This window comes from Eriocheir sinensis, chromosome 30 (assembly GCF_024679095.1).
Source record: "Eriocheir sinensis breed Jianghai 21 chromosome 30, ASM2467909v1, whole genome shotgun sequence".
In the NCBI taxonomy this organism is placed as follows: Eukaryota; Metazoa; Arthropoda; class Malacostraca; order Decapoda; family Varunidae; genus Eriocheir; species Eriocheir sinensis.
This window is the reverse complement of record NC_066538.1, coordinates 13,326,408-13,340,873: the sequence shown is the minus strand read 5'-3', so window position 1 is coordinate 13,340,873 and position 14,466 is coordinate 13,326,408. Positions and strand designations below refer to the sequence as shown.

At 36.1% G+C, this 14,466-nt stretch overlaps 1 protein-coding gene and 2 long non-coding RNA genes across 3 annotated transcripts in view; 2 read left to right on the top strand and 1 right to left on the bottom strand.

Annotated features, from left to right (window-relative positions):
- The window catches only part of LOC127005583 (carbonic anhydrase 13-like), a 36,159-nt gene extending 33,427 nt beyond the window's left edge, over positions 1-2,732 (top strand). Inside the window, exons 6-7 of the mRNA XM_050874519.1 lie at positions 384-504; positions 2,016-2,732. Of these exons, the coding sequence (XP_050730476.1) occupies positions 384-504; positions 2,016-2,154 (260 nt within the window). The 3' untranslated portion in view covers positions 2,155-2,732. The remainder of the gene's footprint in view (positions 1-383; positions 505-2,015) is intronic.
- On the top strand, positions 511-1,323 carry LOC127005587 (uncharacterized). The gene is made up of 2 exons (XR_007758741.1): positions 511-837; positions 953-1,323. It is a non-coding gene; the product is annotated as an uncharacterized LOC127005587 (long non-coding RNA).
- LOC127005585 (uncharacterized) lies at positions 2,688-6,347 on the bottom strand. Its single transcript, XR_007758733.1, has 2 exons — positions 4,377-6,347; positions 2,688-4,300 (listed from the first exon to the last, which is right to left on the bottom strand). It is a non-coding gene; the product is annotated as an uncharacterized LOC127005585 (long non-coding RNA).
- Positions 6,348-14,466: the final 8,119 nt, after the last annotated feature.

Genomic DNA, 14,466 nt, shown 5'->3' with positions numbered 1-14,466 from the left:
TAACCCCTTTGTGTGCGTAAGTAAATAAGACTATACGTGTGTGTGTGTGTGTGTGTGTGTGTGTGTGTGTGTGTATAACAGTGTGGGTGTATGTACGTGATTTAGACCGTGTACATGAATGTGTGTGTGTGCGTGTGTATGTGTGTGTTTTTGAGTTCATATGCATCTAGGTAGGCCTACGTGAAATGAAAGGAAAAGAAGTGAAGGAATAAGAGAGGGGGAAGGAGTTAGGGAAAGGGAAATCTATAGAAAGGGAAAGGAAGTCAAGAGAAGGGAAGGCAGTTAAGGGAAGGGGATAGATCTAGGAAGGGAGAGCAAGGAAAGGGAAACTATAATAGAAAGGTCGGTGGAGAGGCGCCTGAACGTGTGTGTGTTTGTTGCAGAGAACGGCACCTACTGGACATACGGCGGCTCCCTCACCACGCCGCCCTGCTACGAGTCCGTCACCTGGATCGTCTTCGAGCAGCCCATCCAGGTGTCGGAGGCGCAGCTGCAGGCCTTCAGGTGAGCGGTTAAGACCATGCTAACAAGGCACCCGATAAACAATAGACAGATAAACAAGTCGCGGACCAGAACCATTAACAGAACACAGATAAACAATTCGCTGACCAGAACAACAAGCAATAAACAGATGAACAATTCGTGGATCAGAACGCTAAACAAGGGAAGGTAAACGAGACTCGGTAAGGGAAAAAAAAAGCAAAAGAGGAGAGTAAAGTGGAAAGGGAAAGGGTAAGGAAGGACGAAGAAGAACAATGGAAAGGAAGAGAAAGAAGAAGGAAGGCAAAAATACAAGGGCAAACGAGGACATAGAAAGAGAGGAAAGGGAGGAGGAAGGTTTGAGAAAAGATAAAGGATAGGAGGAAAGATGGAAAGGGAAAAGGAAGAAAGAAAGCAAATTCAAGGGCAAACGAGGACATAGAATTAGAAAGAGAGGAGAGGGAGGAGGAAGGTTAGAGAAAAGATAAAGGATAAGAGAAAAGATGGAAAAGGAAAAGAAAGAAGGAAGGGAAATTCAAGGGAAAACGATGACATAGAATTAGAAAGAGAGGAAAGGGATGAGACAGGTACGAGAAAGACAAAGGATAGAAGAGGAGATGGAAAATGAGATGATAAAAAAAAATGATTAAAAAGTCGCAGGTCAGAACAAATAACAATGCAAGTCAACAATTCCTAGATGAGAACAATTAACAACAAACATAAATAATTCGCTGGGCAGAACAATTATCAAACATTCACCATACGACTGCGCCCTCCTTCTGCCTTTCTCTGCCCCTCGCTGTACATATAATCGCCTCAAATCTACATTAAAAAAAATAAAAATCGAGAGAGAACTTACTTTTTTGAAATGGAAAATAGAGTAATAATATTTTCAGTCAACGAAGGAATTTTATATGCTCAGATCTATCCAAAATGCTCTATATGAAGTACTTAGAATGCAAAGTTTTCAAATACAACAAAATTTTATATGAATTAATGCAAACAAAACAGGCATATCCAGACCCTTTTAACCGAATACATCATTGATAAGTCTCTATTTACCTAACATATATACATCCCAACCCAACATAAGCACCTTAATTATAAAGCAATACATCCCTCCTGAATATTTATACCAAAGTTACCCATCATAAACTTTATATACCAAAAAATAAACACGTATTCCAATGACAGGAGCAGGAGCGGGCCTTTTTTTTAATAATTGTTTTCTTTTTTTTTACGCCCTTGAACTGTCTCCTCTGCTGTTAAAAAAAAAAAAAACACGCCTATTTCACCTAACAAGCATTCATCACAACCAAATATCTTCACTATATAGCCAATGCATCCTTCCTAAATATTTATACCCAAAAGTTCCCAATGACAACCCTCCTATACCCAAACTAAGCCAATACTCGCCTATCTTTACCTATACCCCAACCGAGGACACATACTACCCGAATATTTTCCCTTCACGGCCCACGACCAACACTTGTAACTAACCCACATGTGACTAACCTCGTGCATTCTCTTCCCAGGTCGATGAAATCCTTCCACCCGTGCGAGAGCTGCCCACAAGACGAGCTCGCGGGAGAACTCGTGGAGAACTACCGCCCGCCCTGCCCGCTGTGTGACCGTGAGGTGCGGAAGTTTAACGACAAGGGCGAGGAGGAGTAAGACGCTGGGGATAAAGAAGAACAGGAGAAGGAGAAGGATGAATGGGAAGGAGAAGAGTGATAAGAAGGGGCAGAAGGAGAGGAGTTTAAAGAGAAGAGCGAATTCATGCCCAAGAGAAAAGGGATGAAATAAAAGAGAAAAGGGATAAAATAACGAGAAAATAAATGTAGTAAAAGAAAGAAAATACAGAAAAAGACGGAAAATAATGGTGAAGAAGTAGAAATATTATAGCGAAGAGGAGAGAAACGAGGATAAGGAAGAAGAAGAAGAAGAAGAAGAAGAAGAAGTTTGTGAGAAAAAATAGTCATGTCGCTAAGCAATAATAAAGGAAAGGATGGAGGGGAAAAGGAGGGAAGAAGAGGAAGAAGGAAAAAGGGAGGAAAGTTGCTCCATCCTTCTCTCCAATCCCTCCTTTCCCTCCAAGCCTTCCCTCAACCTGCTGGACGCTGTGTCGCTGTTGTTGTTGTCGTTGTCGTTCTACAAAGTTGTTTGCGACGCAGCAGAAACGTAATAAGTGTGTGTGTGTTTGTGTGTGTGTGTTTGTGTGTGTGTGTGTGTGTGTGTGTGTGTGTGTGTGTGTGTGTAGACAATACTACATCAAAAGACATGACCAGAAACAATAATCACACAAATAAACAACATAACAGATAAAAAAAATAACAAAAAAATAAGAGGAGGTTCAAAAACAAACAGAAACAGAAAAAACGAGAAGAGAAACCAGAAAATAATCACCATAAAATAAGTTGAAATAATAGAAAACAAGACTCAAGAGACAAAAGGTAATGAAATGTAGCTTTAGAGAAAGAAAAATACAAATAGAAAATAATCCACATCTTAGCGTTAGTGAAGAGAGAGAGAAAAAACGTTATACAGTGATTCCAAGCACAAGAACTGAGAGAAAAGAAACCGTAGTATAGTGTCGGTGAGATCAAAAGAACGCAGATAAGTTACATAGAAAGAAGATAATATTGTCTTAGTGGTATCAAACGAAAGGAAACAGTTGGAGGTAATGGAGCAAGGAGATGAAAATGTAATAATAGAAGTTAGTGAAGAGAATCGAAGGTAATCTTGTGTTCGTGAAGTCAAACATAAGTAGACAGTTAAAATAGAGGTAATGAGGGGGGTAAAAATGTAACAATACAACAGTTTAGTTAAGAAAATGGAAGGTAGAAGGTTACATAGTGAAATTAAACAAAAGGAGACAGTTAAAATAGAGATAAGGATGGAAGTAGGAAATGTAAAAATAGAAGTTAGTGAAGAGAATCAAAGGTAGAAGATTACTTAGGGAAATTAAACAAAAGAAGACCGTTAAAATAGAAGTAATGAAGTAGAAAATATATAAAAAAAAATAGAACAGTTAACGAATGCAATCAGAGGCAAAACAGTGTTAATGAAAGCAGGGGGTAATGAAGCCAGCAAGAACGAAGAAGGAAAAAAATACAATACCAGAACAGTAAGAGCAGACAATCGAAGGCAAACAACGAGCCGGGCGCCGCTTACCTGGTCAGACGGGCGGCAGGTGAGCGGGGCAGGTAGGGTCTTGAGCTTCCGTAGCGCGCACACACCTGAGGAATGATTTAAAGCACCGTTAATTGTTCTTTCCATAGGTGAGCACGCGATGACTATACGTACTCGTCTTCCTGCATGTGTGTGTGTGTGTGTGTGTGTGTGTGTGTGTGTGTGTGTGTGTGAAGAGCAATATACCAAACACATCCTCCCGCTGTACGTATAATCGCGTGTTTTCCTCGTTCATCGTCAATAACAACCTCTTCCTATCGTTCTATCGTTACCGTACCGTAGTTTTTACAATCCCTCGCCAACCCTCTTCCATCGTTAGCCAGCACGTTCAACAAAGCGTCCCCTGTATAGTGCGGCCCGGCAGAGGAAGACAGAGTTAATATACGTATAAAATAGTGTAAAAAAATAATAGTGTATGTTTAAGCGAGTACTATGCATTTCGTGTCAGGCGTATGATTAGTGCTATGATTAAGGCGACTATTTTTGTGCAGGCTTATTGATTTTATCGTTTCTTTGTTGAGTATTGTCTAGTGGGCTGTAAAGCTGTTATTTAAGAGTAGTGAGAGTAATAAAGGATAAAACACGGCTCAGAATACTACCACCGCTACCACTATACCAATACTACTATCTACTACTACTACTACAACCACTACTACTACCACTACTATAATTTCTACTACCACTGCCACTACTACTACTACTACTACTACTACTACTACTACTACTACTACTACTACTACTACAACCACTACTACTACCACTACTATCATTTCTACTACTACTACTACTACTACTACTACTACTACTACTACTACTACTACTACCACTACTACTACTACTACTACTACCACTACCACTACAACTACTACTACTACTACTACTACTACTACTACTACTACTACTACTACTACTACTACTACTACTACTACTACTACTACTACTACTACTACTACTACTATTACTACAACTACAATTTCCACTATCACAACTATTTTATTTTTGTGTTTTATTTGTCTGTTGGTCTGTGCGCGTCGTGTGTCTGTGATAAAGAAGAAGCTATGCCAAGATTCTTCCATAAAAACAAAATACAATCGAGACTTTCTCACGTTGTTATTTAATCTTAAAGAAAACAAACAAACAAACAAACAAGAACCATCACATGTTGACCCTTAAGAAGAATCCATGTACTGAACTTGTTACAATCTCGTCTTTTTATGATACAACAAAACTCTAATAAATTATTCTGTAAATTATAAAAAAAAAGATTATATACTGTTAAGATATACATGTAAAGTTATCATTATATATATATATATATATATATATATATATATATATATATATATATATATATATATATATATATATATATATATATATATATATATATATATATATCTACACACATCTGCCTTTGTATAAATTTCCACTAAGTCTTTAAAATCATATTAAGGAAGTAACTAGCGGGCTTTTTTTTCTCTCATATTATTTTTGCCCTTGAGTTGCTTCCTTTACTGTAAAAAAATAACATCAACAAAACAAACATATACAGAACCCTTCGTGTACTGTACAAGACTCAGGCACACTCATATCGTTCCTGTTACGTGTCAAAGGGAAATAAAACGAGACGAAGGCGACGTAAACTCAACATAATGTACAGAAATCAAGGTGTAAAGGGGTATATATATTTTTTCATAAAGGTTCATCCAGGTGTTCGCGGCCCCAGGTGAGAAACAAGAGCACCGTAACACCTGTGCGCGAGGGGTAAAGGTGAGGAGGAGGAGATGCAGGGGTAACAGGTGGCTCGCTGATCAACTCACCTGTCTGCTCCTGTACCTGCCCGCCGCACCTGTCCGCCTGCCAATCACCACCTGGGGCCCTGACTGTGTACGTGCGTGTGTACGTGTGTGGTTATAAAGGATAGCCGTGTACACCAAACTGCTTTCTTTACCCCTTGGTCTGTGTTAGTGTGTGTGTGTGTGTGTGTGTGTGTGTAATCGGTAACAATGTAGGTAAACATCATGAATAACAACTACAGCGTACATAAAGAGTAACAAACAAACGAAGCACATTTTTTTCTCGGTAAGGGAGATGGACCGGAGACTAAAAAAAAAGTGAATGTCCGCTACACGGTGCTGGTATAAAAAAGAAAATAAACAATGGCTCCCAAAAAAGATATATACTTTGTTCGATGTAAACACACACACACACACACACACACACACACACACACACACACACACACACACACACACGGATATATATTTTCCCGTATATTTCCTTCCCACGGAGATATGTCATGTTCTACAGTAAATATTCCTCCTCTTGAACTTGTTTTGAAGAATTGCAGCTCATATAATTCTCCGTCGCTTTATCGTCATACAAGGTTAATTAACGATATCTTATAGTCTATGCTTGTATATGCTACAGCACTGGAAATGGAGACAAAGAACTATAGAAATTTATTTTATTTTAGTGTTTTCAGTCCTTTGCACAGGAGCAGCACGACGATACCACGTATTCCCTGTCGTTGATGTGTAGTGCTTGGGTTGCTTTCCAACCAGATCAGAATTTTACACATGGACGAATTTCGTCACTTCCTGCGATCTATGTTCCTCATGTGGATCCCGGCGGGCAATTCCCCAAGACTAAATCACAGTCTTCTTGCAAACCAACCACACCGTAATATATATATATATATATATATATATATATATATATATATATAGAGAGAGAGAGAGAGAGAGAGAGAGAGAGAGAGAGAGAGAGAGAGAGAGAGAGAGAGAGAGAGAGAGAGAGAGAGAGAGAGAGAGAGAGAGAGAGAGAGAGAGAGAGAGAGAGAGAGAGAGAATGCAGAAAATCAATCACAGAAAAGTTAGATGCAAAATCGAGATTAACATAAAAAAAAAAACATGCAAACAAACCAAAAACAGAGCAGCAGCTTGATAAATGAGCCACTTCAGAAATAATTGAGCCTTCGTTATAGGAAACAAATTCTCAGTTAGCATCCAGGCGAGAAATATTGACCTTGAAGATATTAAAGAAAATGTCACTTAAATTCTGACGGAAGTTCCACATGTGGTAGGAGAGAAGAGAAAAACAAAATCACAGGAAACTATTCTCAGAAAATAACATTTAATGGAGAAACGCAAAAATACATAAAAGTATTAAGTCTGCGACAACTGGGCAACGATAACTAAATTAAATGTCAGTCAAGAAGACGTGAGAAACTTCAACATGATGAAAATTAACGTGGTGCTGACTTCAGGTTTTAGTCTTAGTTAAAAAGAAACCTTTATACTGTGAAAAAAAACAAATATATGCCTTAGAAGTATTTTAAAGCCTACCTGACGTACAACAGGGAAGAAATAATCAACGTCTCGGAAGAGTTCTACGAAATGCAAAAACAAATTAATCATCCAGCCTCAGAATGAACTGTACAAATGTCAGAGAAGTCCACGCGATAAGAAAAGCGAGATAGCAAAAATAAACACTGAAAAGTTTGAAGAGAGGGAAATTCACGAAGATGATGATGGTAGTGTAGAACTTATATGAGACGCCGCCAAACAGCTGAAGATATCCACCACAGCTTTTCGCATTATGTCTCGAAAAGGGACACATTCGAAAAGGCTGGAATACTGCAGCCATCATCTTAATACAGAAAAAGAGATCAAACGAATACTAAAACTCATAGTCCTATCAGCTTAGTGTTCGATAAATTAGATTCTTACCAGCCCGAGAACAAGCAGTCTTTCAGAGGTTGTTCTCAAGCATGAATCACATCCAGGTGTAGCTCAGGTGATACGACAAGCAAATGAGTGCAAGAATCCTTTTTTTATAGACATTAAATACGAGAATGCTTCAGCTATTCCACAAACATGATGATGATGATGATGATGGTGATGATGATGATGATGATGACGATGATGATGGTGATGATGATGATGATGATGACGATGATGATGGTGATGATGATGATGATGATGGTAGAAGAAATACCTCAGTTTCTAATAAATACCTCTCTTGTGGTTCCCGGCGTGTGTTTCCCGCAGAGTATATCACATTCTTCCCGCAATGTTGACTCTCGCCAAAACACTGAACACGAAATATGCAAGACATTCTGCTGTGAACTAACTCCAGTAAGCAAATAAGGAAAAAGTCTGCCAATGAGTATTTAAAGTTGTTGGCCTAATATGCTGCTGAATAAACACGGAGCACAACAGGCTTAGAATTAGAGGGCGAAATATGAAATTATGTAAGACACTTTCAATGACCAGTTACAGGAAATTATTTGGTGAACGGATCCTCTTCGGCTGGAATGAAATTAGTCTTTTAAATGAAGTTAAACAAAAGGCGGCGTAATGTAACTTTATCAAGGGAGGGAAAAAAACTCCAAGGAAAACAAACTCCAAAACTGATTCATTCACTTTAAAAAATCTTATAACGAACATTTAAGATCTTAAAAAAATAATAGAGGATAGTGCGAAATTTAAATTGTTAGACATGACTTTCAAAGATACAAAAAAAAAAATAATGCAAGTAAATATTTCATGGCGACAACAACGACGATGAGGAGGAGGAGGAGGAGGAAAAGGAAGAAGAGGAAGATGAAGTAATAAGAAGTAATAAGAAATGTAAGATGATGATGATGTGTGTGTGTGTGTGTGTGTGTGTGTGTGTGTGTGTGTGTGTGTGTGTGTGTGTGTGTGTGTGTGTGTGTGTGTGTGTGTGTGTGTGTGTTTGTGTGTGTTTGTGTGTGTTTCCTCGCCTCGGCTGTCTTTATTTATCACGTGTACACGAACAAACAGGACACACACACACACACACACACACACACACACACACACACACACACACACACACACACACACACACACACACACACACACACACACACACACACACACACACACACACACACACACACACAAGGTCAGCATAATGGTTACTTTGGTGGTCCTTTTCCTCTTTTTCTTCTTCTTTTCTTCTTCTCTTCCTCCTCCTCTTCCTCCTCCTCCTCCTCCTCCTCCTCCTATACCTGTCTATATGCTTCAGCAGGTAACATTTTGACCTTCACACTCACGGTTTGCTTCGTCAATGTACAAAGAAACAACAAATAAGCCTGACAGCGAATTCCCTCACTCTGTTATTGGCATTTATTTTATTTTGTCTGTTTACCTGAGTCCGGTCCGTCACTACATCATCTTCAAAGAGGAAATCATAATAAAAAATAAATATATTCTCTCTATCTCTCTTTCTCGCTGCCTTTCTCTGTCTGTCTGTTTGTTTATTTGTCTGTCTGTCTGTCTGTCTGTCTCGTAATGTTTCGGTAGGAGGAAATTCTCAGTTCTTGCTAACACATACTCGTCAAAATTAGCGTTCATCCCGGAGTGACTGGAAATAAAATACTGGCGCCTAATTCTAAAAGGAGTAAATTTCTTAAAAATCTGACAAATATTGACGGACAAGCAGCTGTCGGATAATTTGAACTTATATGAGGCGTGATAAAACTTATGAAAACGCATTACTTAGTTCACAGAATAATTTGTCTTCTTCTGAGACAAGACATGACATCAATATAAAGAAAAATCTTCATGAGAGGGGCCTGTTCTATCGGCAAAATAAGATGCAAAACTCTCGCCAAAATAGCAAACTTTACCATGCAGCCGCGCCACGAGTAAAAACAGTAAAACAGGAAAAACACAAATATGAGGAAAATACTCCCTTCTCCTGTAAAACTTTTCCCTCCTTTCTTTAAATACATTAAAAAAAACGAAGAAGAAATAAGAAGTGGGACTGATCCTTTAGTTGACGGTGCGGGTAACGTAGTGACTCAAAACTAACTCACTTCCAACGCGGGGAATTAACATTTTTCCTCGGTATTCAGTAACAGTTTGACCGCTGCCTCGCCACCGGCAGCGATGACAACAATATTGGCAAAAAAATCCTGTTCACACTTTGCCCAGCTTGATAATAACTACCAATAAAGTTTTGAGTATGGTGAGGTCAATTAAAACAAGTAATATTGAGGATCAGATTACTTTTATCCTAAACTACTTAAAATAAGCGAATTATTAAGTCCTCTCATATCCATATTTAGAACGTTTTGCGGAGTGGCGTGGTTCATGCTGATTGGAAGATGGCTACCGTTACACCGATCTAAAAATACTACAGAAAATACCGAATAATTTCAAGACAATTAGTTTAAATTCAGTAAGAGGTAAGCTACACAAGAATTTAAAAAAAAAAGTTAACAAGGGATCCGTAGGATTCACGGATCGACAGTTTCTGAAACAAGAAATCGTGCTTGTCAAGCCCACTGATCGTTTATGGTGACCTTCGCTTAATTTGACGTAACCAAATCACTCGACATTGTTTATCTGGGTTAAAAAAGAAGTTTGATAGGATTATTAAATAAAAGCATTTTAGAATATCAAACAATTACGCATTGATGGTAAAACACAGATGGATCACAGACTGGCTAAGCATCATAAAAAGCACGGAGGTGACTAGTAGAGCTGCCTCATGGTGAGCGACAGTCACTGTGGTGTCCCTCGGGGCTCAGTTCTTGGACCAGAGCTGTTCATGATTTACATCAATGACATCGATATTAGACTAAATATTTTTTTTACTAACTTTGCTGACTGCCCTCGCAGAGAAAGACTTAGGCAAAAATTTTAATATTTGTGTTGAATTTCAGCTTAATCTGATGGATGGATGATGCGTTATAGCAAAGAGGAGTGTCAAGCTACTGAAGGTGGAACAAAAAAAGTCTCTTACCCACACACACACACACACACACTCTCTCTCTCTCTCTCTCTCTCTATATATATATATATATATATATATATATATATATCTGTCTGTCTCTCCATCTATCTATTTCTTATTTTCTTCACGTCACGTCTCCCGTTACTCTCTCTTTCGGTTTGAAGTTCCAGTTTCTCTTCTTTTTGTATGAATGCACAATAATTCAACCCTTCGCCCTGCTATCATTCTGGGAGGTGAGTCTTTCCGCTTCCTCCGCCATTCCGTTCTCTCTCTCTCTCTCTCTCTCTCTCTCTCTCTCTCTCTCTCCGTTACCTCAATAGTCAATCTTTTTTATCTTTTTTATACATCTTTCTGTTGTGAGTCTGATGGAATATTGTCAGAAAAAAATCGTCCGTAAATTCAGTCTTTTTTTTAATTTTTTTCTTCCTCATCGTATAATCTTAAAAACTCCTCTCATTATTTTCTTTCAACGCTTTTTTGCTATACGTTTTCTTTATTTTCTTATTCTTTATTTTCGACCACAGTTTATTTACCTTTCATGCTTCAGTTTTCTTCTCATATCAAAATTCTTCATTAATTTTCTTCTCATGCTATATATTTGTTCGTTTTCTTCTTCTAATGTACTTTTTATCACTTTCCTCTCTTCTTTTCTTTTCTTTTCTCTGGATGTTTTCTTTTCTTTTCTTTTCTTTTCTCTGGATGTTTTCTTTTCTTTTTTTTCTTTTCTCTGGATGCTTTCTTTTCTTTTCTTTTCTTTTCTGAAGTTTTCTTTTCTTTCTGGATGTTTTCTTTTTTCTTTTCTCTGGATGTTTTCTTTTTTCTTTTCTTTTCTGAAGTTTTCTTTTCTTTTCTCGTGATGTTTTCTTTTCTTTTCTTTTCTCTGGATGTTTTCTTTTCTTTTCTTTTCTTTTCTCTGGATGTTTTCTTTTCTTTTTTTTCTTTTCTCTGGATGCTTTCTTTTCTTTTCTTTTCTTTTCTCTGGATGTTTTCTTTTCTTTTCTCTGGATGTTTTCTTTTCTTTTCTTTCCTTTTCTCTGGATGTTTTCTTTTCTTTTTTTTCTTTTCTCTGGATGCTTTCTTTTCTTTTTTTTCTTTTCTCTGGATGTTTTCTTTTCTTTTTTTTCTTTTCTCTGGATGTTTTCTTTTCTTTTCTTTTCTTTTCTCTGGATGTTTTCTTTTCTTTTCTTTTCTTTTCTCTGGATGTTTTCTTTTCTTTTCTCTGGATGTTTTCTTTTCTTTTCTTTTCTCTGATGTTTTCTTTTTTCTTTTCTCTGGATGCTTTTCTTTTTTCTTTTCTCTGGATGTTTTCTTTTTTCTTTTCTCTGGATGTTTTCTTTTCTTTTCTTTTCTCTGGATGTTTTTCTTTTTTTCTTTTTCTGATGTTTTTCTTTTTTTCTTTTCTCTGGATGTTTTCTTTTCTTTTCTCTGGATGTTTTCTTTTCTTTTCTTTTCTTTTCTCTGGATGTTTTCTTTTCTTTTCTCTGGATGTTTTCTTTTCTTTTCTTTTCTTTAATTTTCTCTGGATGTTTTTTTCTTTTCTTTTCTTTTCTTTTCTCTGGATCTTTTCTTTTCTTTTCTTTCCTTTTCTTTTCTCCGGAAGTTTTCTTTTTTTTCTTTTCTTTTCTCTGGATGTTTTCTTTACTTTTCTCTGGATGTTTTCTTTTCATTTCTTTTCTTTAATTTTCTCTGGATGTTTTTTTTCTTTTCTTTTCTTTTATTTTCTCTGGATCTTTTCTTTTCTTTCCTTTTCTTTTCTCCGGAAGTTTTCTTTACTTTTCTTTCCTTTTTTTTTCTCTGGATGTTTTCTTTTCTTTCTTTTTCTTTTCTCTGGATGTTTTCTTTTCTTTCCTTATCTTTTCTTTTCTCAGGATGTTTTCTTTTCTTTTTTTTCTTTTCTCTGGATGTTTTCTTTTCTTTTCTTTCCTTTTCTCTGGATGTTTTCTTTTCTTTTTTTTCTTTTCTCTGGATGCTTTCTTTTCTTTTTTTTCTTTTCTCTGGATGTTTTCTTTTCTTTTTTTTCTTTTCTCTGGATGTTTTCTTTTCTTTTCTTTTCTTTTCTCTGGATGTTTTCTTTTCTTTCCTTTTCTTTTCTCTGGATGTTTTCTTTTCTTTCCTTTTCTTTTCTCTGGATGTTTTCTTTTCTTTTCTTTCCTTTTCTCTGGATGTTTTCTTTTCTTTTCTTTCCTTTTCTTTTCTCTGGATGTTTTCTTTTCTTTCCTTTTCTTTTCTCTGGATGTTTTCTTTTCTTTTCTTTCCTTTTCTTTTCTCTGGATGTTTTCTTTTCTTTCCTTTTCTTTTCTCTGGATGTTTTCTTTTCTTTCCTTTTCTTTTCTTTTCTCAGGATGTTTTCTTTTCTTTCCTTTTCTTTTCTTTTCTCTGGATGTTTTCTTTTCTTTTCTTTCCTTTTCTCTGGATGTTTTCTTTTCTTTCCTTTTCTTTTCTCTGGATGTTTTCTTTTCTTTCCTTTCCTTTTCTCTGGATGTTTTCTTTTCTTTTCTTTCCTTTTCTCTGGATGTTTTCTTTTCTTTTCTTTTCTTTTCTCTGGATGTTTTCTTTTCTTTCCTTTTCTTTTCTCTGGATGTTTTCTTTTCTTTTCTTTTCTTTTCTCTGGATGTTTTCTTTTCTTTTCTTTCCTTTTCTCTGGATGTTTTCTTTTCTTTCCTTTTCTCTGGATGTTTTCTTTTCTTTTCTTTCCTTTTCTTTTCTCTGGATGTTTTCTTTTCTTTCCTTTTCTTTTCTCTGGATGTTTTCTTTTCTTTCCTTTTCTTTTCTCTAGATGTTTTCTTTTCACTTTGTCTTCTCCTCTAGACATACTTTCTCAATTTTCTTCTTTTCACTGATAGTTTATTATTACTGCATCATCACTATTACATTTTTTCTTCCTCTAGCATTATATCTTTTCACATTCTATTCTTCTCCTCAAATTAAACCTTTTCATTTTTTCCTTTGCTCTTCATACTTTTTTTACATTTTCGATTATATTCGCAAAAACTCTGGTTCTAACTTTTTTTTCTATTCCTGACATGATATATTTTCACATTTTCTTCTTTTCTAACATTATACTTTTTTATATTTTTCCTTCTGTTCTCATTTTAAACTTTTTCATTTTTTCCTTTGCTCTTCATAATTTTTTCACATTTTCTATTATATTCGTAAAAATTCTGGTTCTAACTTTTTTTTCTATTCCTGACAAGATATATTTTCACACTTTCTCCTTTTCTAACAATATACTTTTTTATATTTTCCTTCTGTTCTCATATTAAACTTTTTCCTTTTTTCCTTTGGTCTTCATATTTTTTTCACATTTTCGATTATATTCGTTAAAATTCTGGTTCTAACTTTTTTTTCTATTTCTGACATATATTTTCACATTTTCTTCTTTTCTAACACTATACTTTTTTATATCTTTCCTTCTCTCCTCTCGTTTTTAATATTTTCCTTTATCTCACATTACACTTTCCAACTTTTATCTTCTTACATCATACTTTTTCACTTGTTTTCCTATTCTATCATAACACCTTTTAATTATTTTCTTACGTCTCAGAGAACCTCACGCTGCTTAACTTCTTTATTATACTTAATTTTTTTATTTTTCCTTCTCTCCTTTCGGTTTTTATTTTTCCTTTATCTCACTTTACACTTCAACTTTCATCTTTTTTTAGCATATAACTTTTCCCATGTTTTCCTTTTCTATCATATTACCTTTTAATTCTTTTCTTACGTCTCAGAGAACCTCACGTTGCTTAACTTCTTTTCTTCTCCCAGCACATTATTTTTCACTTTAATCATCTTCCCTCATCAAAGTTCCCCTCTTAATACACTCGTCCTGTTTTCTTCACGCTCCTTAACTGTTCTTCTCCCAGCACATCATTTTTCACATCCATCATCTTCCCACGTCACAGTTCCCCTCTTCATACACTCGTTCTATTATCTGCGATCTTCCCGCGACTCATCTGTTTGCCTTTCCTCTCTTTTACAACCTCTTTTTGCGAACACGAACGCGATGTATCAACACACAAAGGA